This window comes from Rhineura floridana, chromosome 3 (genome assembly GCF_030035675.1).
Source record: "Rhineura floridana isolate rRhiFlo1 chromosome 3, rRhiFlo1.hap2, whole genome shotgun sequence".
Lineage (NCBI taxonomy): Eukaryota > Metazoa > Chordata > Lepidosauria > Squamata > Rhineuridae > Rhineura > Rhineura floridana.
In genome coordinates, this window is record NC_084482.1 from 207,198,800 (window position 1) to 207,226,586 (window position 27,787).

The 27,787-nt window shown below is 47.8% G+C and overlaps 1 protein-coding gene across 1 annotated transcript; it reads right to left on the reverse strand.

The window, feature by feature from the left end:
- Positions 1-1,179: 1,179 nt before the first annotated feature.
- LOC133378899 (uncharacterized) lies at positions 1,180-27,626 on the reverse strand. Its single transcript, XM_061613514.1, has 8 exons — positions 27,459-27,626; positions 23,743-24,733; positions 20,777-21,533; positions 17,186-17,950; positions 13,954-14,011; positions 10,499-11,252; positions 6,742-6,868; positions 1,180-5,826 (listed from the first exon to the last, which is right to left on the reverse strand). The coding sequence occupies exons 2-8, from the start codon at positions 24,427-24,429 to the stop codon at positions 4,397-4,399; spliced, it is 4,578 nt and encodes a 1,525-aa protein (XP_061469498.1). The 5' UTR covers positions 24,430-24,733; positions 27,459-27,626; the 3' UTR covers positions 1,180-4,396.
- Positions 27,627-27,787: the final 161 nt, after the last annotated feature.

A 27,787-nucleotide genomic window follows, 5' to 3' on the forward strand; every position in this document is an offset into this window, starting at 1 on the left:
CCAAAGGAACATCGATTGTTTTTATAGCAGTGAGTGCCTCATGACAATGAGTGAAACCAATGCTCCATCTATCTTCTGAAATCCCCCCGCCCCCGTAAAGCAGTTAGGTGGAATTAAAACATCAGCTCCAGTCCCTATTCTCATTTGCCTGGGAGATTAATGGGCTTGCTCCTGAGTAGGTGTACAGAGGATTGTGGGGTCAGTTGAAAAGGCAGATTCCATGCTAGGCATGATCAAGAAAGGGATTTGTGGGGAAAGGAAAATATAGGGAGCTGCCTTATACTGAGTCAGATCATTGGTCCATCTAATCTAGTATTGCCTGCACTGACCGGCGGCAGCACTCCAGCCCTATCTGTTCTCTACCTTAGGAGTTATTCCCCCCCAAACTGTTCTCGGTACTTCTTCAAAACTTGGGATGCCTTGCCAATTAGCACCCCTTTCTGTGCGGCTGGTGCCATTTGGGCTACATTTTGGGGGCTGCCTGATTGGCATTGACCTGTGACAGGGCCTTTTCAGTGATGGCTCCCTGTCTATGGAATGTCCTCCCCCGCAAAATGTGTCTGTCTGTTACTATGTTTTGACTTTCAGGAGGAATTTGAAAACATTCCTGTTTACCCAGGCATTTGATGGCTGAAGGAGACTGTTCCTGGCAACCTAGAGATCACTGGATGAAAGAACATTTTTAACTGCTTTTAGAATGCTTTTCTTTTTGCTCTTAAACTGTTTTGTTGATTTGTTGCCACCCTGGACTCCTTCAGGAGGAAGGGTGAGATTTAAAATCAAATAATAACAACTACAGCAGCAGCAGTAGCAACCACCACCACCCACATTCACAGCCTGAACATCTGAAATAGAATGATGTATATTCTATAAAATAACAATAAATATACATTGCATTTATATCCCCCCTTTTCCTTCAAGGTGGCATACATACTTCTCTTCCCCCCTTATCCTCACAACAACCCTATGAGGAAGGGGGGTAAAAGACAATGACTGACCCAAAGGTACCCACTGTTTCGTTGCTGAGTGGGATTTGAACCCTGGTTCCCGAGGTCCTAGTCCAACACTAACCATTGCACCACACTGGCTCTTTCTCATTCTGCACATGTGTTCTCCATGCATTTGCCTTTTCAGCTATCTCCTCTCATGGCTCCCCCCCCAACCCCCCCCCTAGCTTTATGATTTTGTAAAATCCTACAACTTCCATTCCATTTGTGTGTGTTTTCTAAGGCTATGATTGTTTTATTATTGCTGTTATATTTTGAAACTACGTTGAGGGAATTAAACACAAAAGACGCACACATACTCCTCTAAGTTCAACAAGAAGTATAAATTGTAAGGGGAAAACAATAAAAAAATGGCACCATTAAGTGGGTGAAACTTTTATTTCAGTGTGGAAAAGAAAATATTTTCTTCAACTGGAGGGGACCTCTCTTTGGACAAAACAAAACAAATCTCCCTGCCCTCCCTTTAATACAGGAACCTTGGGCCCTCTAGGTGTTGCTGAACTACACCTCCCATCACTGCTGGCCACTGGCCATGCTTGCTGGGGCTGATGGGAACGGCAGTTCTGCAATATCCGGAGGGCCAAAGGGTTCCCCACAGCTGCTGTAACAGGATGGCAGGCAATGAGTTTCTGGGACTGAGAATGGTGTAGCGTTGAAGACGACAAAGGCTGAGATAAACCTCCCTCCATCCAGGAAAAGCTGGGGGCACATCTTCTGGACAAGTGTTCTCCAACTGTGGGATCCCAGCTGACGTTGGACTACAACTCCCATCATCCTTGACTCTTGGCTGACCTGGCTGAGGCTGATGGGGGGTTGTAGCTCAACATCATCTGGAGGGCATCAGATTGGAAAAAGACTAAAGACTATTCAACTCTATAACATGATTTCAAATTCTAGTGACTATGTGATTTTGCAAGCAGCATGTCATGCCGCAGGGCAGAAGGGTGCTGCGTGTTGTCACGGGGCCCAAATCAGCTGGCTTGATATACCTTGATGAGAATTGAGCATATACAGTGCAGATAAGTGCCTTCCAATCTGTACCAGTGACTTACAAACTACAACTCCCACCACCCCCAACCATTGGCTAAGCTGGCTAGGGATGATGGAGGTTGTAGTTCAACAACATTTGGGGACCCAAGGTTGGAGAACACTGTCCTAAACCCCAAAGGCAGGGGTAGGAAACCTTTGGCCCGCCAGATGCTGCTGAACTACAACTCCCATCAGCCCCAGCAAGTATGGCCAATGGCCAGGGATGATGGGAGATGTAGTTCAGCAACATCTGGAGGGCCAAAGGGTCCATCTCCCTTCCCAGACGTGTCTGAAGGGAGGAGGCAATCTGTGGCATTTAAATTACAATCTTGCTTTTAAACTCAGCATTAAGAGCGGGTTCAAAAATTCCTTGTCCTCACTTGCATTTTTTAAAAAACAAGATTAGCTTGAGACAGAAGAGCTGATGCTTCTGACAAGGAAAAAAAGTGACCCTTATCCAAAAGCTGAGAAGCGATGGGAACTGTCCGCTGTGAAACTTATACACAGGACTTGAAGGCCAACTTCATGTTGGACTCACGTCAATGTCAAGTGAGTAGAGTTTAGCATCAATGCTGATATAGCGTTCCAATGATTTCAGTGGGAGTGCGAGGAACAGAAATAATTTCCCACGCTTAAATCCGTTTTCATGTGCACCAACTCTGTTACACCTACCCATCATGGATAATTTCCAATTATTCTCTAGTTAAAGACAAAACAAACAAACAAACCTTGAATACCCATGTAGGAATTCCCTCTCCCACGTTTGAAATCCCCCCACCCCCCACCTGCTTTTCTCTTCCAGGTTTTCTCAACAAAGTACCTCAACTTAAAACTAATTGTCTCCTTATTGACAATTAAAAAATAAAAAAGGACCCGCCTACCCCAGACTTTTGACCTCTGTATATAATCAGCAAAATCAATTGATAAAGCCATTCCTGGCCTTTACAGCCTTTAGATGAAAAGAGGAAGGGAGGAAATCCCCTATTTGAATGCTCCTGTGCGTGTTTGTATGTATAAACCATGCATGTAGAAAAGTAGCAGGTCAAGGAGAAGTGTTCCACCAAGCTGTATCCCTTATATCCTATGTATCTGCCTGCAAGGATTTTCTCTTCTTCATGATGGGGAACATTCCAACATGCAATGCCCTCCTCACTTCAGCCTAAAGCAGTACAGTCCAAGCAAAGCTTAACCATTTGATTCTATGGATCATATGGACCAGCTCTTTTGTTAGAGAAAAGAAAGGGGAAACAAAGATTAAAAATGTACCTAAACACTTATCTCCTTCTGTTCTTTGCTGTCATTCAGAGCCTCAGGCGCTCTGGAAACTAAGCCATATAACTTCCCTAACATCAGAGGCTCTGGGTATTTTTCTGGAGCGGGAGGAGAGTAAAAACAGAATGCTATCTTCCAGGGTGGAAATGAGGCCATAAATGCAAGATTATGAAACTGTATCCCCCTGTCCTTGTTTCACTGCTTGGCGACTCTGGTGGCCCTCAGCATCAGGATTTAGCTTGTGGTTTCCTTCCGAAGTTCCTTTCCATTCAGCAGAATCGGTCCCTTTCTCAAAGTGGGATTCAGATGCTAGGACTTTTATCTTATAAATAACAAAGAAATCAAGGCAAAGTGGTTGGTTGTGGCTTCAAAAAAAACAGTCCAGTGGTGGCTGGTACCCATTAGGACTGGCAGGGCGGAAGGCAAGGTGCCCAACTGTAGGTGGAGCCAGAGCCAATGAATTCTAATTTTGTCCCCATCCTCCTCCTCCCTGCTGAGTTATAAGAAAGCAACATGAGACTAAGGAGGACGATGCTGACTGGCAGTGCCACCCTCTGGGCTTGCTGTAAGAAGGCAGGCAGGTGGGGGCTAGGTGGGGACAGATTGAGGTTGGTTGGGCAGTGTATAATTTGCCCTAATGGAGCAGCCTCCACTGATCAGGTCCCTCTTTGTAGAGTTCAAAGGCGTCTCTTAACATTCTGAACACCCCAGTCCAAGTCTGGAGGAGGAGCATACAGCTGGTCCAGGACAGATATTTTGGGGAAAGAGAGATTTACTTTCTATCCATCTGTCCTTTTACACACTTAACTAATCAATCTTCACAGACTAAACAATTAGCAATGACAGAGTGCCACCCACCTTTGGTTTGGAGGGGCTGGAAACACCCCTGTTCACTTTTAAAGGGGTATATGTCGGTGCCCTACTCTGTGGTGGGAGAATAACATACATTGCTATTCCAGTGCAATTGCTGAAACATACTGCTTCCAGATAAGACATGCCACTAATAAAATACCACAGACCCAAGTTTCATTAAGAAAAGAGGAGGCGAGGAGGATTAAAAATCTACCAAGGTTCGTCCAATAAACTTTTCAGGAATTTCCTTCTGCATGGATTCTCTGATGACTAATAAGGTTTGAACTCTGAGTAAAGCTTTTCCCACAGTCCAAACATCGGTATGGTTTCTCCCCTGTATGTGTCCTCTCATGAGCTACAAGGCTAGAACTCCCACGGAAGCTCTTCCCACAGACTGAGCACTGAAAAGGTTTCTCGCCAGTGTGGATTCTCTGATGAGTAATGAGGTGCGATTTGTAACTGAAACTTCTCTCACACACCACACACTGAAAAGGCTTCTCCCCTGTGTGGATTCTCCTGTGTGCGCTCAGGCGTGAGCTCACGCTGAAGCTTTTCCCACATTCCCCGCATTGGTATGGTTTTTCACCTGTGTGGATCCTCTCATGGCTAACTACCTCTGAACTGCGCAAGAAGCTCTTTCCACAGAAAGAACATCGATAGGGCTTCTCCCCAGTGTGCGCCCTCTCATGCGCAAGGAGATCTGAGCTTTCGCTGAACGTTTTCCCACAGTCCAAACATATAAATGGTCTCTCGCCTGTATGGCTTCGCTGATGCTTTCTAAGGCGAGAGCTCACACTGAAGGTTTTCCCGCATTCGGAACATTCGTATGGCTTTTCTCCTGTGTGAATTCTCTGGTGGCTGTTCAGGTACGAGCTCTGGCTGAAGCTTTTCCCACACTCCAAGCATTTATATGGTTTTTCCCCTGTGTGGATTCTGTGATGTGTGATGAGGTTTGAGATGTCACTAAAGCTTTTCTCACATACCGAGCACTGGTACGGCTTGTCCCCGGTGTGGATTCTCTGGTGGCTAACAAGGCCCGAGTTGCGACGGAAGCTTTTGCTGCAGTACAAGCATTTGTATGGCTTTTCCCCTGTGTGGGTCCTCTCATGAGCGATCAGCCCTGATTTCACACTGAAGCTCTTTGCGCAGTGGGAACATTTGTAGGGTTTCTCTCCTGTGTGGGTCCTCCTGTGGGCAATGAGACTTGAGCTCACACTGAAGCTTCTCCCACAATCAGAGCATGTATACGGCTTCTCTCCCGTGTGGGTCCTCTCATGAACGATAAGGCGCGACCGAAGACTGAAGCATTTGCCACACACCGAACATTTGTGAATTTTCTCTCCTGCTTGATCTGAACCCTGGCTGAAGTTTTCTTCGTAGACTACGATCTTTATGGGTGGCTCACCCTCACTGGTGTCTTTCTCTGCCGTGGCTCCACCGAGATCTTCGTAACCACCTGCCAATGGGATGGATTTTTGTACCCTCTTCCTCGGCGGCTTCTTCAACAGTTTCTCCGATCTCGGTGGCTTTTCAGGAAGATTTCCCTGTTTACAAAAGAGGGGAAAGGCCTCTTCATCGCCCTCCTCAAATGTCCCTTGCAGCTCCTCGTGCTCACAGTTCTCCGGCTGGGGACTCCCCTTATTGTTGTCACTTGGACATAGATCACCTGAGGGAACATAAAAGAAATCCCAAAGGAACAGTTTTGGCGATTAATATTAACCACCACAATCTGTTTATTTGTATGCCACTTTTCTCCATACATTGTATCGCACAATATGTCAAATTGAATGCTAAGCATAACAATTCAAAACATGTTAGAAATAATTATAAACGTCAGTAAGTACAAGAAAACCAATTCATATAACTTTCATTCCGTGTCTCCCAGCCTGCCTCTTCCTCCCCCTCTCCTTCCTGCCTCTCTCTCCTAGCCTGTCTCTCCCTCCCTCTCTCTCCTCCTGTCTCTCCCAGCCTGCCTCTCTTTCCTAGCCTGTCTCTCTCTCCCTCTCTCTCCTCTTGTCTCTTCCAGCCCGCCTCCCTCTCCTCTCCCTGTCTCTCCCAGCCTACCTCTCTCTCCCAGCCTGCCTCTCTCCCTCCGTCTCTCCCAGCCTGCCTCTCCCTCCCTCCCTCTCCCTTCCAGCCTGCCTCTCCCTCCCTCTCTCCTTCCTGCCTCTCCTAGCTTGTCTCTCTCTACCTCTCTCTCCTCCCATCTCTTCCAGCCCGCCTCCCTCTCCTCTCCCGTCTCTTCCAGCCTGCCTCTCTCTCCCTCCCTGTCTCTCCCTCCCTCCGTCTCTCCTAGCCTGTCTCTTTCTGTCCCTCCCTCTCCCTCCCTGTCTCTCCCAGCCCGCCTCTCCCTCCCTCCCTCTCTCTCCTAGCCTCTCTCTCCCTTCCTCCCTCCCTGTTTCTCTCTGTCCTTCCCTGTCTCTCCCCCCCCCCGTCTCTGCCAGTTTGCCTCTGCTTAATGGTTTGGGTCAAAGACAGCAGCGGGAAGTCCAAGGAGGAGAAGTTGCTGCTGCAGTTCTGTTTTATGCGTTCCAATAGTAACCCAGCAAATTTAAAAACGGAAATGAGCGCCAGGCCTTACCTAATGCGCCATCATCCACAAGAGTCTCCCGCTTGACCTCCAGGCCCAGCTGCCTCTGGCCAGCATCCAATGGAGCTCCCTCTCCCTCCAGCGACACCCCGCTGGCCTCCTCAAACAATTCTGGCACCTGAAAGAGCAAGAAGGATCCTCTTCAGGGGCTGAGTGACAGCACAGGGATAGAGAAGGCTACAGGAAAGGGTAGGTCTTGAGCACACGCTTGGGCAATCCTCAGACCTGCCCAATATTCCTTGCTGCATTTGGCAGGTTAGAACTGAAAAAAAAAATCAGATGCATTCCCATCCTGTGCAAGTACTTATTAATAATACCGTAGTTATTAGTAATACCAGGTGGTATTCAATGCTAGTCCTATTTAGACTCACTGGAGTTAATGTACATAGTTTAAGTTCATCCATTTTAATGGGTCTACCCTGAGTAAGCCTTGCTTGCACGCAACCCATCATGATTAATACTTGGCCTTTATAGACCAGCTGTTGAGAACAAACTCTTGCATTCGTGCCCTGCTTGTGGGCTTCCCAGAGGCATCTGGCTGGTCACTGTTGGGAACAGGATGCTGGGCTGGATGGGCCTTTGGCCTGACCCTGCAGCAGGGCTCTTCTGCTTACGTTAGGAATGCTCGATCCCCCCCATCAGGCTAGTCATTCACCTGCCCCAGCGCCATCTACTCTGACTGGTGCAGGAACATAGGAAGCTGCTATACCCCGAGTCAGACGTTTGGTCCCCTTTGCTCAGTACTGTCCACACTGACTGGCACCAGCATTCCAGGGTTTCCGGCAGTGAACATCCCCATCCCTACCTGGAGTTTCCAGGGATTAAAGCTGGGACCTCAGATGCTCCGTCTACTGAGCTACTACTGGCAGGAGCCACCCGGTGTGTCAGGCAGAGAAGGGTCTTTCTACCACCAGATGTTGCTGAACTACATCTCCCATCATCGCTGGTCATGGGCCATACATGGGGTTGATGGGACTCCTTGTTCCAGAACGTATGGAGGGCCAAAGGTTCCCCACGCCAGTTTTAAGTGGATTAAGAACATAACCAAGAACAGTGAGTTAAGAACGTTTGTATGTGTGTTTTTTAAAAGGTCTTTATGTTTCAGAGTGTTTTTAGTGCTTTTCTTTGCCGCCCGGGGCTCCTACTGGGAGGAAGGGTGGGATATAAATCAAATAATAAAGAAAGAAATACAAGTAGGGCCCCACTCATATGGTGGATTACGTTCCAGACCCCCCCAAAAGCGAAAACTGCCAAAAAGTGGAACTCCTTCAATAAAATGGCACCCGACACCTGTAAGAGTGGGCCTTACCCTAATTTTAGCCGCCGTATTAGAGGGCCGCTAAAAAGTGGGTCGCCGAAAAGTGGAGCCCTACTGTACTTAAAACATAAAAAGAGCCCTGTTGGACCAGGCGAAAGGCCCATTTAGTCCAGCATCCTGTTCACACAGAGGCCCAACCGAGGCCCCAGAGGGAAGCCTGCAAGCAGGACCTGAGCACAACAGCTATTCTCCCCATTTGTGATTCCCAGCAACTGGCGTTCAGAAGAACATCCTGTCTCCAACAATGGTGGCAGAGTATAGCTGTCATGGTTAGTAGCAACTGATAGCCTTGTCCTCCATGGATTTGCCTAATCCTCTTTCAAAGCCATCCAAGTTGGCGGCAATCACTGCCTCTGGTGGGAGCAAATGCCGGAATTTAGCTATGCGCTGTGTGAAGGAGTACTTTCTGTTGTCTGTCCTGAATCCTCCAACATTCAGCTTCATTAAACGTCCATGAGTTCCAGTGTTTCCTCTATCTACTTTCTCCACCCAATGCATCTTTTTTACATATTTCTATCATGTTGCTTCTTCTCCGCCTTTCCTCTAAACTAAGAAGCCACAAATGCTGCAACCTTTCCTCGGGTCTCCTCTGCGTGCCTGGAGTGAAAGACGTTAGACTGACAGGCACGCGGGAGAGAGCCTTTTCAGCTGTGGCCCCCAAGCTTTGGAATACTCTACCCCAAGAAGCCTGCTCTGCTCCCTCCCTGCTGGTTTTCCAGAGACTTCTGAAAACGATCTTGTTCCGGAGAGCCTTTGGGAGGGACTGAAGGTAGAGCCTGACACTGGTTTTGTCTTCTATGTTAATTTTTACCTCAGTAGTCCCTTCAGTACCACTCCCTATATATGCATATATGTGTATGTGTGTGTATATGTATATATATATTATTTTATGTATTTTAATTGCATTTTATGTATTTTAATTTATTTTAATGTTTTTGTGATTTTTATTGTGTACAATTTTATTATGTACGTGCTCGATTTTATTGCAAGTATATGTATATATATATATTATTTTATGTATTTTAATGTTTTTGTGATTTTTATTGTGTACAATTTTATTATGTACGTGCTTGATTTTATTGTAAGCCGCCCTGAGTGCCCTTTTGTAGGGTAGAAGGGCGGGATAGAAATATTTTAAACAACAAATAAATAAATAAATAAATTGTAGGGGGTTGCTCCATCCTGGGACCTTCAACATGCCAAGCACACGCTTGACCCACTCAGCTTGTTGCTTTTATTCTCTTTACACCTCTGAGATATCTTTATACACTAAGTGGTACAAAAATGGTCTAAATAAAATAAAATGTAGATGCCCTATCCAAGGTGCATAAACAAAGAGTGGCCATTCCAGAGTCACCTAGTGTGGAGGCACCCGCGGATACCGGCACACAAGGTTGTGCCCTAATCACTTAATGTAGAGGTGGGCAACCTTTCTGCAGCCTGAGGGCCGCATTGCCTTCTTGACAACCTTCCAGAGGCCACGTGCTAGTGGTGGGTGGCACCAGAGGCAAAAGTGGTCAAAGCAACAAATGTCAATGTCACCTTCATACAGGAGACCACGTTCGACAAACCTACCTCTGTCCTTCACCCAGACAAGCCAGAGGAAGGGGTGAAGCCTGTGGAGTGCCAAGAATCAGGCTGAGAGGTTTGCAGGGCCACATTTTGCCCCAGGCCTGAGGTTTTGTTACAACACCATAGAGGTATACAGATTTTATTTTGTTTTTTTAAAACATTAATAAAACGGAGAGGGGAGGTCCTTGCCCCAAAGGAGCTTTACAGTAGGGGTGGGGCAACGTTTTCAGCCAGAGGGCCACATTCCCTTCTTAGGCAACCTGTTGGGGGGCCGCATGCCAGCGACGGGCAGAGCCAGAGGCAAAAGCAGGTGGAGCAATATGTGCAGATTTTACCTTTGTACAGTAGGCTGGATTCTACAGACGCTCCTCTCCCTTCTCCATCCAGACAGGCAAGAGGTACAATCAGAGTGCAAGGACACAGTCCAGCCAGGTTCAAAAAACCTGGAGGAGGGACATAGCTCAGTGGTAGGGCCTCTGCTTTGCATGCAGAAGGTCCCAGGTTCAATCCCTGGCGTCTCCAGGTAGGGCTGGGAGAGAGAATTCTGCCTGAAACCTTGGACAGCCACTGCCAGTCAGCAAGGGACAATACTGAGCTAGATGGGCCATTGGTCTGACTAGGTATAAGGCACCTTCTTATGTTCCTAGCTCTCAAGGAGGGTGTGAAGCAAGGCTGGTGAGGGGTGTGGCATGGGAAGAAGGGGTGTGTCTGAGAAGGGGGGTAACATGGGGAGAGTCCCAAGGGCCAGACAAACTTTTGGGGGACAGATTTGGCCTCCAGGCCTGAGGTTCTCCACCCCTGGATTAATGATTTAAGAGACCAAATGCCAAGGGACAACCAGGGTGGAAAAGATCTCACCTGCGGTTTTGGCCTCTCAGCCTCTCTCTGCCTCAGCAGGAAATCCTCAGCCAACATCACTGCCTGGGCGCAGGTCTCCGGGCAGCCATCTTTGACCCAGCTCTGGATCTCCAGTGGGAGGATAGCCAAGAATTGCTCCAGGATCAGCAGCTCCAGGATCTGCTCCTTGGTGTGCCTTTCTGGCTTCAGCCACCGATGGCAAAGGAACCATAGGCGGCTGCAGGCCTCGCGGGGCCCGTCGGCCTCCTTGTATTGAAACAGGCGGAAGTGCTGCCTCTGGACTTCCGTGCTGATGGCATCGACTCGCAAGATAGCCGCCTTTACCTTCCCGTAGTCCCCCACTTCCCGGTCTTCCAATCGCAGCCCTTCTTCCTTCAGGCCTGGGATGAGCTGGGACATCCACTTTCCCGGGCGAGTGTTGATTGCCCTCTCAATGGAGGTCAGAAAGATGTCATCCCAGCATGGCGGGTCTGGAAGCGGGGGGTTGACTGGCTCCGACTGAGATGCCGCCACTGTTGCTGTGACATCCCTCACACAGACATCCTCGCAGGCAGCGGACTCTTCGTTTTTCACCAGGGCAGTATGATTGCTCACTCTGACTTCCTCGGGAACGTCTCCCTGTCCTTCAGGGCCTCCCTCCGCCATATTTTCAACTGCCCACTCCGTCTGAAAAGATTTGCGGGGACCCAAGGGGGCAGCCGCCACTTCGTCCTTCTCCTTGGAAGCCATTTTCTTTCCCCCAGATTGAGGGAAACTTTAGCCCAGCTTTGTTATCTCTGCTTCTATCTTTTCCACGTCTTCTTACCAAATGTACTGGACTGGGTGTGAGAAGCAGGACTTTTATTTATTTGGAAAGATTTATGAATCACTAGATACTACAGCAGGGCCCCGCTTTACGGCGCTTCACTTTACAGCGCTTCACTAATGCGGCGGTCTCAAGTAGACGCAATTAGACTAAAGCCCCACTCATACGGCACTTGTTCCACTTTTATGGCAGTTTCTGGGCGTTTCGCGCCATTCTATTCAATGAGTTCTGCTTTTCAGTGGGGGTCCGGAACGTAACCCACCGTATGAGTGGGGCCCTACTGTACTAATAAATTATTAATAAATTATTTATAACTATCACCAATAATAATAATAATGAATTCCATCAGCACAAGGATCTCCATTTGCACAACAGAACTTTACCCCTCTCCCCCCAATCAGTTCTGGGGCTTTCCCCAACCCTTTGGAGCAGATTGGGGAGCATGGGGCACACAGGGAGGGGAGCGGGGAGTTTTGTTGCACAAGTAAAATTTCTTACGCTGAGAACGAGTTACTTGGATACCGCCCATTATTCATAATTATTCATTGATCTATGAATAGTCTCTTGCTGACACCTCAAGGTGATTTACAGACATACCACAGAAACAGTGAAAAATACTTTTAAAAACAAAATCTAAAAAACCTGAAGATAAGTTTTAAAAGAAGTCAAAACTAACACCTAAGGCAGAGACCTTTTCATCCAGCTGGATAAGCTTGTCAAAACAACGTCTTCAGTTGTTTCCAAAAAGTACAGACAGCGTCGTATCTCCACAGAAATGAAAGAACGACGTGGTGTACATAAAAAAATTATATATCGAATACAGCTAAAAATGCACTATGCTAGTAAAATATATATCTAAATATACATACCATAATTATCATTAAAACACACATAAAAAAATCAGTAAAACTTTTAAAATGAATATAGGTAACTGATTTATATGTCTGAGTAGGCTTGTTGAAAGAGTTCTCCATTTTAGCAGGGGGTTCCGTGAAGATCCCTTGCTCTTCAAAGAGCAGACCTCTTTGAAGACACGCTCTGAGGGTGACTTTAAAAACCCTCGTCCCGATGCCATTGTGATGACAAACAACTGACAGGTGGGTGTCTCTTCCCACTGCCAAATTGGGCCAAAAAGAAGTAGGGCAGATACAGATCTGGCCCACTGGGGGAAAATAAACCGTGCTCTATTCCAACCTAAGCCGTCCCCTCTTTTATTGGTTCAATTTTTATTTATTAATGAAACGACTATACTGGGCTCCCCAAATCAGACGAATATGAGCATATTACCCCAAACAGCTATTATTATTATTTAATTGATTACCTGTCCTTCACCCTGCAGTCCCACGGTGGGTTACAACAGTTTAAAATTCATACTTAAAAACAATTTACAGCCACATACAATCAGAAATAGACACCAGCAGTAAAATAACCAATACACAAAACAAGTACTAAACAGTTACATTTTGTTTATAACAAAACTAAAGTCTGCATCTGTGTTGGAAAAGCTTTTAAAGTTGTTTTTTAAAGTTGTTGTTTTTAATACGTTTTGTTTAAAATGTTTTTAAAGATTTTTGTTTTAATATGTTTTAAAGTCTTCTGTTTTTAAGATGTTTGAAAGCGCTTTTAAGTGTTTTTGCTTGCTGCCCTGGGCTCCTTCTGGGAGGAAGGGTAGGATATAAATTTAATAATTGTTGTTGTTATATGCCTTCAAGGCGATTATGACTTATGGCGACCCTATCACACTTCTAAACATTTTGCAGTGCAGTCCTCCAGCCACGTAATGTGTACCAGGGCGTGCATAAATATAGAGTATATTAATGAAATTCATACACACAAAAATGCATACTAGGCAAAACAGCACACAAAAATGTGTACATGAGAAATTCACACTACAATACTGACAAACTTTCCTGAGGGTATTTTTTTTTAAAAAAAGGTAAACTGATGCAAAAAGGTGGAGAACTGAATTTAAGATTCGAGAAATGAGAAGCTGAAATTGATAGATTCACCCATCTCTATACCACACTAAGGACACTTGCAGCATAATCCTGTGCATAATTACTCAAAAGCAAATCCCACTGTGTTTAGTTAGACTACAACCTTGGTGTGTGTGTGTTGGGGGGCAAGTATTGTAGAACTACAAATACGATGTATACCTGTGACTCAACATGCATCTGATGAAGCGGACTGTAGTCCACCAAAGCCCACAATAAAATGGTTAGTCTTCCAGGTAACACAAGACCCTTTGGAGGGGATTTGCTGCAAGACATTAACACGGCTACCTCTCTGGAAATCATTATTATGAATTGCTATTATTTGCACATCGTTCAGGCATAGATGAGTGGCTCAAGTTCTTTTTCCTTTTTTGCAATTTCTCTCTTTCATCAGTTATCATTATGAAATTATTATTAACCACAGTAATGTTCTGCACCTGCATCACCTCTCCCTGCAATTCTCCTACATCAGACACTCACCTTTTACAAAGGGAAGATCTCCCATTTCCTGCACGGATAGTGCAATGCAGACCCTTTGAGCTGGAGGCCGATTCAAAATACAAAGCTTGCCCCCCCCCTCACCTTTCTCCGCCCCCTCCAGCAACAGGAAGGAACTTGCCAGTCACCTAAGGTCCTCCCCCGGACCTCACTCTCACGTCCCTCCCTCGGTCGCTCTAGCAACCACACGCTCTGTCGCTTTAACCCTTCGTGGACCTGGCGTGAAAGCAATATGCTGGAATTTCCAAAGGGGGCAGATGGGGTAGCCCTGTGCAGCCACACGCCATACGTTTAAAGCACATGACTTCTCCCAAAGAATCCTGGGAACTGTAGTTTGTTAAGGTTGCTGGGAATTAAAGCTCCCCTGGGGGTAAACTACAGTTTCTTGGATTCTTTGGGAGAATGTATGTGCTTTAAATGTGTGGTGTGTACATAGCCTTCTAGCGCCTTGAAGACAGGCTTTTAAAACGGTACCTGTGGTTTAGAATGTTTTTAGACTATTTTGAGAATGCTTCTCTTTTTGTTGTTGTTGTTACGCTGTTTTCTTATGTTTGCCACCAAGGGCTCCTTTGGGAGTAAGGGCATGATAGACACACACACACCAGTCAGTTTTGCAGGGCCATGCAGAGGGTTTCTCTGAAGTGCTAAGCGCTCAGGAATAACATAAAGTAAAGCTTTGATTGTTACCTAGCACAAATATCATCCAAGTGGAAACTGAAAGAGAAGCATATTGGAAAGCTAATAGAAGGAAGATCATTTTTGTAGTTAGTACCCAAATACTCTGTTAAACCCCGGGAAAAAGGTTTGTTGTTGTTATGTGCCTCCAAGTTGACTACGACTTATGGCGACCCTATGAATCAGTGACCTCCAAGAGCATCTGTCGTGAACCACCCTGTTCAGATCTTGTAAGTTCAGGTCTGTGGCTTCCTTTATGGAATCAATCCACCTCTTGTTTGGCCTTCCTCTTTTTCTACTTCCTTCTGTTGATCCCAGCATTATTATCTTTTCTAATGAATCATGTCTTCTCATGATGTGTCCAAAGTATGATAACCTCAGTTTCATCATTTTAGCTTCTAGTGATAGTTCTGGTTTAATTTGTTACAGGCGCTTTTTGCCATCCTAGCTCATTGCAGATGCTACATTAAAAAAACACAGCCCCTGAGCTCAGCTTGGGGTCCCCTGCAGCTCAGCACCCTTTTCAGCTCAGCTTTGCACCCGCTTCAGTTCAGCTAGGTGCCACCCTCAGCTCGGCACCCTGAGCAACCGCCCAGCTCATCCACCCCTAAGGCTGGCCTTGCTCTCCCCCTGTCGCCACAGAAGGGGTCTGACATGAGCACCTAGCAAGAAGAGAAAGTGGGACAGCTTCCTCAAGGGTAGACTTCAAATCCTACACTGGGAGTGGGGGCGGGGGAAAAGGAGAGTTCAGTGGGCAACTTGGTAAGACATTGTGGGTGCCATCACACTCACGGGCACCATGTTGGCAAAGCCCAGGTGGAGTCAGTACTGAGCTATATGGGCCCAAAGACTGATGGGGCATAAGGCAGCCTCCTGTGTTCTCTGCGCAACGCCCTGGTTTAATCCTCAGCATTTGCAGCTGAAAGGATCTCCCACAGAAGTTTATGGGAAGACTATATAGTGTTGCCATGGGTTGTATCCAGACCCATTGAAAATAATGGGCATGACTAACCGTTGAACTAATTCAGTGAACGTCGGTAAATAGAACTAGTTCATTCCAAGTGCTGGTTCAGAGCAACTGCAGAATGCTATTTTCCTAATCGCCCAAGGAACAACAGAGAACCCCCACATTTGAGAGAGGGAAAAGGCTGGATCGTTTGTATCCCCAGCAATCCAAGCTGCATCCCAACACATGCCTCTCCAAAACAGCCTGCGAAAACCCACTGCTTAGAGATTTTTTTTTAAATTAAGCAGTATATAATTTCTATATATGTAGTAGCTTGCCTACTTTCCAAAATAAAAACACAACCAGAATCTGAGATTCTCTAATCATGTTGTTATGTGCCTTCAAGCTGATTTCGACTTATGGCGACCCCATGAATCAGTGATCTCCAATAGCATCTGTTGTAAACCACCCTGTTCAGATGTTGTAAGTTCAGGTCTGTGGCTTCCTTTATGGAATCAATCCATCTCTTCTTTGGTCTTCCTCTTTTTCTGCTCCCTTCTGTTTTCCCCAGCATTATTGTCTTTTCTAGTGAATCATATCTTCTCATTATGTGTCCAAAGTAGATAACCTCAGTTTCATCATTTGAGCTTCTAGTGACAGTTCTGGTTTAATTTGTTCTAACACCCAATTATTGATCTTTTTCGCAGTCCATGGTATGTGCAAAGCTCTCCTCCAACACCACATTTCAAATGAGTTGATTTTTCTCTTACCTGCTTTTTTCACTGTCCAACTTTCACATCCATCTCTAATCATACCAATACCAATTTCTGTGCTTGTGTAATGGTGGTCTGCCTCCTTCCCTCACCCCATTCCTGTCTAAAAAGTTTCTGGCAAGAGGAGAAAAAAGAGAAAGTATTTTTTTCTGTCAGCTGAGGAGGAATGGGCAGATGGCACAAGTTAGCATTGGGATTTGTCCCTAGAACCTTTAGCTGCCAAATCCCTTATTGTTGCCTTTGCCAGCTAGGGGCTGATGGGAGTTGTAGTCCAAAACACCTGAAAGATGCTAGGTTGGCAAAGGCTGGCCTAGAACATGAGCCAGTGTATACCAGCATGGTGTATTGGTGAGAGTGTCAGACTAGGACCAGGGAGGTCCAGCTTCAAATCCGCACTCAGCCGTAAAGCCAGGGCTCTTGGGAACTGCAGTCCAAACCTTCCGGAAGCAGCCAGGTTGGCAAAGGCAGCTCTATTGTAATGCAATGCATTATTTCACAGTCATTGCCCTAGCAATTGGAACACTACTGAAAAACAGAACGTTTCCCTGAGGTGTTACGTAAATCCCTTTTGCTTTAAAATTGCTTTAAAAGAAGGATGAGAGAAATTCATGAAATAAAATTTTGATTATGAACTGGTTTGTTTTTTTAACTGTTTTAATTGTCATGCTTTTTAACTGGTTGGTTTAGCTTAGTAGCCATTTTGAAATCTCCATTGTCAGAAGCAGAAAGTCTCTGAATACCAATTGCTGGTTGGCCACTGGGAGAACAGGAGGGGGGACTCGATGGGCCTTTGGCCTGACCCAGCAGCCAGATTCTTCTTATGCTGTTAGGTTTGGCAAAGGAAGAAACTGAGGCAGACATGAAGGTGAAACAACAAACTTCATATATTTTATTCAAAAGGAAAAAAAGAAAGGAACAAAGTGGCTTGGTAAGGCAAAAACTAAAACACTTGGTCAGATCTGGAAGCATAGGGACAGCGACGCATTGCTCAGTCACAATTTTTTCTCTTTACGGTCTGCCTTGACCTGGTGCCGAGGGGCGAGTAGGGGGCTGCCGGCGAGGTAGCTGATACCTCCTCAGGACTCTGCTTCGGCAGGGGAGGAAAAGGATCAAGGTCAGTGGGGAAACTAGCAGAGGGACAGAGGGGGGCCAGTGCCAGGTCAGGCCTCGTAGTAACATTTTGGGCTGTGGCAGGAATGTGCGCCCCGGGGTCATCCGGGATGGGAAAATGCGTTGCGCTGTTCCCAGAGGCGTTGCCCTGCCTCTCGCTGGAGTTAGGAGCAGACTGCTGAGCAGACCATGGGGGGCTGAACCCCGGGTACACGTTGCAGCCTGGAAAGGGGCCGGGAGAGGGATACCTTGGGGTGGAAAAAGCAGTCGCAATGGCCTCCATGGCGGAGGTCTGCCTTCCCATGAGATCTGCCAGGGTCTGGTGGGAGCGTTCAATGGCAGCAATCATGCGATGGGTTGTGGCCCTGTCCTCCTCCCGCTCCTTCTTCTCCTGCTGCCTCTCTTGCTTGTCCTCCGCCCGCTCCTCCTGCCTCGCACTTTCAAAGGCCCGCAAGTCCTGCTGGTGCAGCTGACGGAGCGTGTCCACAAGGTCAGCATTCATCTTGGAGGAGGAAGAGGAGGAGGACGACAAAGATAAGGGGTCCACCAGCCGCCGGGTAGACTCCAAGCGCTGCCTCCAGTTGCGCTCCCGCCTATAGCGCATGCGCTCGGTGTTGCTCACAGGCAGCCTCCTGGGCTCCTCCACAACATCTGCAGGAAAACAAAGGTAGGAGGGGGAAAGGTGCAGCGTGGAAGGGAAACAGCGCCATCAGTCGTCATTTTTGTTTATTTGTCACCTAATGAAAAGCATTCTCTAGAACCGGGGTTTCCCAAAGCTGTGGCCCGTGGACCACCACTCAGGGGTCCGCCGCAGGTCTCTGAAGAGCAGTGAGCAAGCTGTGAACAGCAGACACAGGAGCTGCTTCATCGTTCCTAGGACCCAGCGGTCTACGTGGAAGACCAGAAGTGACAGGGGAAGATGGCACTCGAAAGGAGTGTAGAGGATTAGCAGCAAAGTTAATAGGAGACTAGAATTACTAAGTGTAATCTTGACTCAACAAAAACTGTGATAATCTAACACAGTGCATTACAAAAGGCAGAAAAATGTTGAATGGTCCTCCAAGACCCTCCGGTTCAGGACCTTGGACAGTTTCCTGAAAGCCTGGACTAAAACCCAGAACAGATTCACTGCTCCACTGATATAGGAGCTGCCAGTCTCAACTGACCCAAACCCTCCGGAGCAGATTTAGGGAGGGCGCGGGGAGAGGTTGTGCAAGCGGGAATCCTTGCGCTAGTGGAAGCGCTTCATGGGATGCTGCCCACCAACATAAGCGACAATGATATCCAGCTGAAAGTTCTTTGCCTTGTGAAAAGCACCATATAGCTGCTCGTATGCACGTACGCTTGTGTTGCAGAGGAGAAGCCACAACCGCTCAGCAGCTGCTCTCTGGTGTGACTACTGCAAGCGGACAAGAAATGGTAAGTCAGAGTTTGGAGGCGGCTTCAGCAGGAGAAGGGATGAGATGTCGTCATCTACTGACACTTCTAACAATTTTACATATACTGCTTCGTGAGGATTGCCTGATAAGTGGCATAAAAATATGTAAAACGAGAGGAGGTGTAAATGAGAGGAGGTATAGATGTTCTTCGTCCCAACTGTCTTGAACTTCCCACTGAGAACCAGCATGGTTTAGCGCTGTGGTTCCCCAATCCCCCCCCCAGACCACGTAAAAATTTCGGAGGCTCTTGGGGGACCATATCATGATTTTTCTGTCGGTTGTAGCATTTAGCTGAGCTAGTGCTGTGTGATTTTTAATAGTGCTTTTATGGCCTCTTTTATTTCTTACACTGTTTTATTGCATTCCAGTTTGGATCCCATACAATTCCACAGAATTTAAATTGTAATACGATACATTAAGAACCTGGGAAATAAAAGCAGCAATGAAAATACAGTTACGGCTATGGGGCGGTATACAAGTATAATAAATAAATAAGTAAAATAAATTAAATCTTTACTGCAGACACACCGCGGGCCACCTGAAAGAAGCTTGTGGAGCACTAGTGGTCCTTGGGCCTCAGTTGGGAACCCTGGTAGCGATTAGCAGGTTGGACTGGGACCTGGAGGTCAAGTGTTCGAACCCCCACTCAGCCATGAAGCTCACTGGGGCAACGTTCAGAAAAGGGCAAGCAGAACGATCAAGAGGATGGAGTGACTCCCCAGTGCGGGAAGGTTGCAGCATTTGAGGCTTTTTAGTCTAGTCAGAAGCGACATGATAGACGTGTATGAACTTATGCATGGCATAGAGAAAGTGGATAGAGATTTTTTTTCTCCCTCTCTCATAACACTAGAACTTGTGGACATCCAATTAAGCTGAATGTTGGAAGATTCAGGACAGACCAAAGAAAGTATTTCTTCACACAGTGCCTAGTTAAACTATGGCATTCACTCCCACACGAGGCAGTGATGGCCACCAACTTGGATGGCTTTCAAAGAGGATTAGACAAATTCATGGAGGAGAAGGCTATCAATGGCTACTAGCCACAGTGATTATGTTCTTCTTCACTGTCGGAGGAAGTATGCCTCTGCATACCAGTTGCTGGGAATCATAGGTGGGGAGAATGCTGTTCGGCTCAGGTCCTGCTTGTGGGCTTTTCAAAGGCATCTAGCTGACCTCTTGTGTGCTAGTTAGACTAGATGGGCCACTAGACACACTCTCTCCCACACTCTCACTCTCTCTCACACACTCTCTCTCACTCTCACACTCTCTCTCACTCTCACACTCTCTCTCCCTCACTCTCTCTCACACTTTCTCCCTCCCTCCCCCTCCCTCCCTCTCACACTCTCACCCTCACTCTCTCACACACACTCTCCCTCACTCTCTCTCACACACGCTCTCCCTCTCTCTCCCTCACACACACTCTCTCTCTCACACACTTTCTCTCTCCCTCCCTCCCCCTCCCTCCCTCTCACTCTCACACTCTCCCTCACACTCTCTCACACTCTCTTTCACTCACACTCACTCTCTCATCTACCTCACAGAGTTGTTGTGAGGATAAAATGGGAATAGGGAAAAGCACGGATGCCACTTTGAAGGAATGGTGGGGGTATAAATGTAACGTAAAAATGAAAAAAATTTTTTATATCATTCCTTCCATTTCCAGTGCTCAGTTCGTGAATATGTAGCCAAAACTGCACCGTCCACATACAAAAGGGAGATATTCAACACCACTGTCTTCTAGCTTAGAAGCATCTTTTGGAAAGAGTGCGAGTCCCCCTCTGCACCATACATTTAAAGCAGTATTGCACCACTTTAAACCATCATGGCTTCCTCCCCAAAGAACCCTGGGAAGTGTAGTTTGTTAAGGATGCTGACAGTTGTCAGGAGATGCCCTATTCCCCTCACGGACCTACAATTCCTAGAACGGTTGAATAGCCAGTCTCTCTTCCCAGGGAACTCTGGTTAATTGTAGCTCTCTGAGGGGAACAGAGGTTAAGCAATTAAAGAATAAATAAAGACATTACCCTCAGTCACTCACTTGCAGCCTGAGGTTCAGCAGGGATCTCTTTGGAGGGCAACGGACCGTTATTGCCCTGCAGAGGGTCCGCTTTTTCCATGATTTGCACATCACCATCCCTGGACATCTTCTGGGTCTGCTGCCCTTGCTCGCAAGCCATCCCCTGGAGTTCTTTGGAAGGGGCAGCCTGCAGCAAGGTGGTGACGTACTGCTGCTCCGCCGGCTCGTTTTCGGGGGCCTTTGCGGTGGCGGCACTGGCAGCTTCCCGCGCAATCCGAGTGGCCGCCATGGGGTTTAAGGGCAGCCTCTTCCGCCTCTTGTCCAGCCGCTCCACCACGCCGGCGCCGCACACCTTGCCGCAGACAATGCCCTTGCGGAGGCACAGGAACTGCTCCAGGAGCTTGAAATACGGGGCGGTCTTGGGGGCCCGCCCAGAGTGAAGGTTCCCACACTTGATCTCTTTGTAGCCCCGCTTGAGGTCTTTTGCCCGGCTGCGGCACTGCTCGGCGTCCCGCTCAAAGCCTCGCTCCCGCAGCCGGTCGGCGATCCAGGCAAAGAGCTTCATGTTGCGGTACTGCTGCCCCAGAGCGATCTGGACATCCTCCGCTTTCCAGATGTCGATGAACGCAATGGTCTCCTTGCGGGACCAAGCGTCCCGCCTCCTCCGGGGCTCCGGAGAAGGAAGGTTTACATCCGGGGGGCTTGGGATAGACTCGGCCAGAGGAAAAGGCTCCGCAGCCAGCTGGGAGCTCTCCGGGTCGGCCTCCATTCGCGTGTGCTGAAATTTAAAGAAAGGCATGAAAATATGGGACAGTGTGGTGTAGTGGTTAGAAGCAGGGATCACCAACCTTTTTGGGCCAGTGGGCATATCTGGGATTTTTAAAAAGTGCTGTGGGCACCAGTCACAAAATGCCTGCTGTGGAGGAGACCTCTACAGCACAGAACTACAGTTCCCAGACTTCCCTAGGGAGAGGAATTGACTGGTAAACCACTCTGGGAATTGTAGCTCTATGAGAGGAATAAGGGTCTCAAAACAATTTTCAGCCTCCTTAACAAACTACACTTCCCAGGATGCCTGGGGGGGGGAAGGCTATGATTGTTTAAAGTGGCATGATACTGCTTTAAATGCAAAGTGCAGATGTGGTCTTAGATTGGTGTGATTTATGGCCTATTTTAGAACTTCATCTTTTAGTGGGAAAGGCTAGGATCTGTCCCTTTTCTTCTTCTTGTTGGATGAACGTTATGAACTGTTTTATTTTATTCTTATTCCATGAATATTGTTTTATTTTATTCTTATTCCATGAAGTTGGTTTTAAATGACATGTGAGCTGTTTTAATCTGTTTATTTTTTTCTGAGTTACAAGACATTTTTTGTAGAAATCACCAAACAAATGCAATAATTAAGAATAAATAATAATACACTCAGAGCCTCTGGCATTGGGCACGCAAACAAACCCAACCATATACTTGAAACTGTGTCTCTGTGGATAAGGCACTGGCACGTATTGCCTTGAGATAGGTAGACAGATTACATTTATATCCTGTCCTTCCTCCCAGAAAGAGCCCAGATAAATAGCTACACGCCAAGACACAACAGAGGTCATGTGCAGACCATTCTCATTCTTAAAAAAAATTGGTTGAGCCATTTCAGCCTTTGAGGATTTTTTAAAGAAACAAGCAAATAAAAAAGGGGCACCAAATAGGGAGAAACTGCTAAAGAAGTGAGGGGCTTGGTTGGTGTGCTGGCCCTGGATCTCATTTTCCCTCAAAATACTAGATTGTGTGTGTGTGTGAAACTGACTACACCAGGCCAGTCTGCGGTGAAGTTGACTAGACCCCTCCTGCCCCATTTTTATTTTCTCTTCTCTCTCCAGGGTCTTCAGGGCAGCATAGTTGATGATCTCATTATCCTCAGACCATGGTCAAAGCTGTGCTGGCTGGGGATGATGGGAATTGGAGTCCAAAACATCTGGAGGCCACAAGGCTGGTGAAGGCAGAAATGGGGCAAATAAAGTCATGACATCCAAACTTACTGAAATTGTGAGAGAAAGTCAAGTAGGTTAGGCTGAGAGAGAGAGTGACTCACCCAAGCTCACCCAGTGAGCTTCGTGGCTGGGATTTGAACCCTGGTCTCCCAGGTCCCAGTCTGACATGCTGTACACACTATGTCACACTGCCTCTCCAATAACTATATATATATATATATAAATACGCTTTTTCACTGCTGATGAAAAAGTAACATTGTTCCTTAATGAACTAGGTGTATAATTCATTAAACGTGTATAAAACAGATAACGCTAGAACTTGTGGGCATCCAACAAAGCTGAATGTTGGAAGATTCAGGACACATGAAAAGAAAGTACTTCACACAGCACATAGTTAAACTGTGGAACTCACTCCTACAAGATTTCCACGTTCCTATTTGGGAAGGGCCAAATTGGCTGGGTGTCACATTTCCAGGTTCAATCCCCGGCAATCTCCAAGTAGGGAAACTCGTCTGACATCCTGGAGAGTTGCTGAGTCAGTGTAGACCACCTTTCGTCAACTTTGGGTCCCCAGATATTGTTGGACAACAACTCCCAGCTTAGCCACCTCTCAAGGGATCATGGGAGCTGCAGTCAACAACATCTGGAGACCTAATGCTGAACAACACTGGTGTAGACAGCAGTGAGCTGGATGGACCACTGGTCTGATTTGGCATAAGGCAGTTTCCTACGTTCAATCTATGTCGGGGTGGGGAAACTTTGGCCCTCCAGATGTTGCTGAATTACAGCTGTGACCATCCCTGGCCATTGGCCATGCCGGCTGGGGCTGATGGGAGTTGTATTTCTGCAAGATCGGGAGGGCCAAAGGTTCCCTACCCCTGACCTATGCTGACACAAAAGAGAAGCTCCTGATCCCGCAGAAGGACACACACAATCACTTGTGCAGAGGGTCTACCCACCATTCGCCAAGCACGTGTGCCGTTAGCAAAAGCCGTCCCTCACCTTTTGCTCCCGCCTCTCGGCCTCTTGCTTCATCTGCAGGAAATCCTCAACCAGGCCGACTGCTTGGGCACAGGTATCCGGGCTGTTTCCCCTCACCCAGCTCTGGATCTCCAGGGGCAAGATGGTCAGGAACTGCTCCAGGATCACCTGCTCCAAGATCTGCTCCTTGGAAGATCTCTCTGGTTTCAGCCACCGGTGGCAAAGGTACCAGAGGCGGCCGCAGGCCTCACGGGGTCCCTCGGCCTCCTGGTAGCAGAACTCCCGGAAGCGCTGGCGGAGTGCATCCCTACCCAGGGCGTCCCCTCCTGGGAACTCTTCCTTTGCTGCCCCAAAGTTGCCGCTTTCAGTGTCCAGGATGAGCTGGGGGGGCCCTTCTTCACGAGGCCACCGGCCGGCCTCCACAGCACCCTTGAAAGAGGCCAGGAAGGCCTTGGTGTCATCCCAGGGGGTGGGCTCCACCAACTGAGGGTGGCCCCATCCGGACTGAGGAGACTGCCCAGGCTTGGATAATTCTTCCAACTGGGTCTCCCAGCAGGGGGACAGGCCCTCGTCTGGTTCCTGCTTGACCTGTTGCGATGGTGCCCAGCCAAGAAATGCCCTTGTGGGCCCAAGCTGAGAGCCCTTGAGCTTTCCTTCCAAACCTGTCAACGGCTTGAGGCCTTTTGAGTCCTGCCCCTCCATTTTCATTCCTGAAAGAACTTCCTGTCCTTACACGCAGCTGTCAGCCAGAGGTGCAAGGCCAAAAGCCGGCCTGTGCTCAGCGTTTTCACTCTCTCTTTTCAAAGATGGTGAGCCTTATCCAGGCTTAGCCCAAATGCTTTACCTCAGGCACTCATGTCTCAAAAAATATACAAATTCCTGGCCGTGGGTCCCTCTGTGTATGTTTGGGTATGCATCTCTCAGGAAAAATGGAGGACATTGGGATCCTTAAGCCAGGAGGAACCTACACAGCAGTAGACAATGTTCAAGGCCTAGGTGTCCAGCCTTTTCCCTGACAGGAAAAAAAAAGACAGTTGTAATTGTGGCTACAGCACACGGTCAATCAATTATTTTTATTTATTTATTATTTGATTTATATCCCACCTTCCTCCCAGCAGGAGTCCAGGGCGGCAAACAGAAGCGCTAAAAACACTTTAAAACATCATAAAAACAGACCTTAAAATACATTAAAACAAAACAACTTTAAAAACATTTAAAAAAAAGATTTTAAAACATCTTTTAAAAAGGGTTAAAAACATTATTAAAAAAACCCATATTAACAAGCAATTCTAACACAGACGCAGACTGGGATAGGTCTCAACCTAAAAGGCTTGTTGAAAGAGGAAAGTCTTCAAAAGGCGCCGAAAAGATAGCTGAGGTGGCGCCTGCCTAAGAACATAAGAAGGGCCTGCTGGATCAGGCCAGTGGCCCATCTAGTCCAGCATCCTGTTCTCACAGTGGCCAACCAGGTGCCTGGGGGAAGCCCGCAAGCAGGACCCAAGTGCAAGAACACTCTCCCCTCCTGAGGCTTCCGGCAACTGGTTTTCAGAAGCATGCTGCCTCTGACTAGGGTGGCACAGCACAGCCATCATGGCTAGTAGCCATTGATAGCCCTGTCCTCCATGAATTTGTCTAATCTTCTTTTAAAGCCATCCAAGCTGGTGGCCATTACTGTGTCTTGTGGGAGCAAACTCCATAATTTAACTATGCGCTGAGTAAAGAAGTACTTCCTTTTGTTTGTCCTGAATCTTCCAACAATATTCAAGGGGAGGGAATTCCACAGGGTAGGTGCCGCCACAGGGTAGGTGTCTGTTTCCTATATTGTGCAGAACGGACCTCCTGATAAGATGGTATCTGCAGGAGGCCCTCACCTGCAAAGCGCAGTGATTGACTGGGTATATAAGGGGTAAGATGGTCTTTCAGGTATCCTAATTAGTTAATAAAAATAAACAGCACAGCAGTTAAATCCTCTCCGGGTTTTAGTTCGAACTTGCAATGAGCTGTCCCATGTACTTCAGATTAAAACCCGGATTCCACTGCCCTGCTGACATGGAGCCACCAGTCACCACTGATAATAATAACCATAGGAAGCTGTCCATCTTCCTCAGTATCATCTACTCTGACTGGCAGCAGCTTCTCCAGGGTTTCAGGCAAGGAGTCTTTTCCCAGCTCTACCTGTAGATGCTGGGACTTGAACCTGGGAGCTTCTGTGTGCAAAGCAGTGGGCTCCTACTGGGAGGAAGGGTGGGATATAAATCAAATAATAGATGAATAAATAATAAAAAGGAGGAGCCACAGGATTTGCTCCAGGATTAAGGCGGGCAATCCTATAGTCATTCAACTCAGCAGGCAATGCTTTTGAGCAGACATGTACAGGACTGACCTGTCAGGATGTATAAGCACAGATCAAGAACCTGTGGCCCTCCAGAAGTTGCCACTCCCATTATTCCCTAACCATTGACCATGCTGGCTTGGGCCAATGGGAATTGTAGTCCAGCAGCAACATCCGGAGGGCCACTGGCTCCCAGTCTCTGGTTATAGGATCGTGGACTGAGAAATCCAGCATCAGCCCCCTCCCCCGCCCAGACCTCCTTGGGAAGGGCCGTAGCTCAGCGGTAGAGCATCTGCTTTGAATGCAGAGGCTCCCACGCTCAATCCCCAACATCTCTGTGTAAGGCCGGGCAACTCCCTGCCTGAAACCCTGGAGAGCCACTGCCCGTCAGTGTAGTCAATATTAACTACATGGTGGTCTGACTCAGTTATGTGTCCTCCTCTGTTTCTGTTTAAATCAGCCCTTTACTCAGAACCGTGAGGACTAGGATCTTACTTTATTTTTAGGGGAAGGATCATCACTCAGTGGTAGGGCACCTGCTTTGCATGCAAACAGGCCTCGGTTTGGTCCCTGGGAAAGAACTCCCTGCCTAAAACCCTGGGTAGCTGCTGCCAGTCCGTGTGCACAATTACTGGGCGAGACGGACTGACTCAGTATAAGGCAGCTGCCTAGATTCCTTTTCCTTGCGCAAACCAACCAGACCTCCGATGCCCAGTCACGACACAAAACGGGAGAAAAGAAGATGCTTTTTTAAAAAAAAACGGGGGAGGAGAAACGCCTCTCTTCATAAAGGGCACCTTTTATTTAGCCACCCCTTCCAAAAAAAAAACAACCCTCCATGCCCCCCTTTCCCCCCTCCCGCTTTTGCGCTGCCTTCATTTTGTAACCCGGGAAGGGGAGTCGTCCAACAAGTAAGGGCACCAGTTAAGGGCAAGCGGCGGCCTCACTCGCTGCTCCTGGGCATGTTCACATCTCTCACACGCTCCAATACAGAGAAGACCCCGCCGCGCAGGCTCCGGAGGCGCTAGCCAAGGGATGGGCTTTTCCAAGCCGGCAGGAAAGCGTCATGGGACAAGCTCGGAGGCGCCCCCGCAGTTTGCACCCAGCTGAGCACTCGCGCGCCTGCCTGCCCCCCCCACGCCCCGCAGATACTGCGCGGATCGGCGCGCGCCAGGCGCTGCACAGTTTTGCAGCGCAAATCTCCGAAGGGGGGGAGAGGAGATGATGACTACGATGATTGGATTTCCAGTTTGCAAACGTGCATTGAGATGGACAAGGCAGGAGTAGAGGGGAAGGAGGTGAGATGAACAAAATGAGAGGAGGGGGGCCAGGGAAGGAAGAAAGGAAAGGGGGAAGTCGTCTAGGAAGATCCCCCCTCCCTTAATCTCAGGCCCGTTCCACTCACCCATCCTTCTCCCTGCTCCAGATGCCAAACTTCACGCCTTTGGCTCCTGGGAAATCCGGACTCCAGTTTCCCACGCACGAGGGGAAGGAGGGGGGAGGGAGTAAAGCAGGAAGGGGCCGGATTAGCCCTTGGCCTCCCATTCCACCCACTGGCCTCTCTAGGAATCCGGAGTGAGCCCTCGTTTAAATGCAAAGAGATGTGGAAGGGGTTCTTTTCTCGCACCTCCTTTGTGGGGGGGCACTCCCCTCTCCGTTTCTCCTCTCTCACATGTATTCCTCCGTGACCGTTTCTTCCAGTCGCTGCCCTTCCATGCTAGGGAGGGAAGGAAG

Coding starts and splice junctions, on each gene's coding strand:
- LOC133378899 (XM_061613514.1), bottom strand. CDS start 24,429: ATGAAAATGGAGGGGCAGGACTCAAAAGGCCTCAAGCCGTTGACAGGT. Junction 17,951..20,776: donor TGCTGAACCTCAGGCTGCAA/GTGAGTGACTGA, acceptor GTTTTCCTGCAG/ATGTTGTGGAGGAGCCCAGG. Junction 11,253..13,953: donor AGAGCGACCGAGGGAGGGAC/GTGAGAGTGAGG, acceptor GCTGGGCTAAAG/TTTCCCTCAATCTGGGGGAA.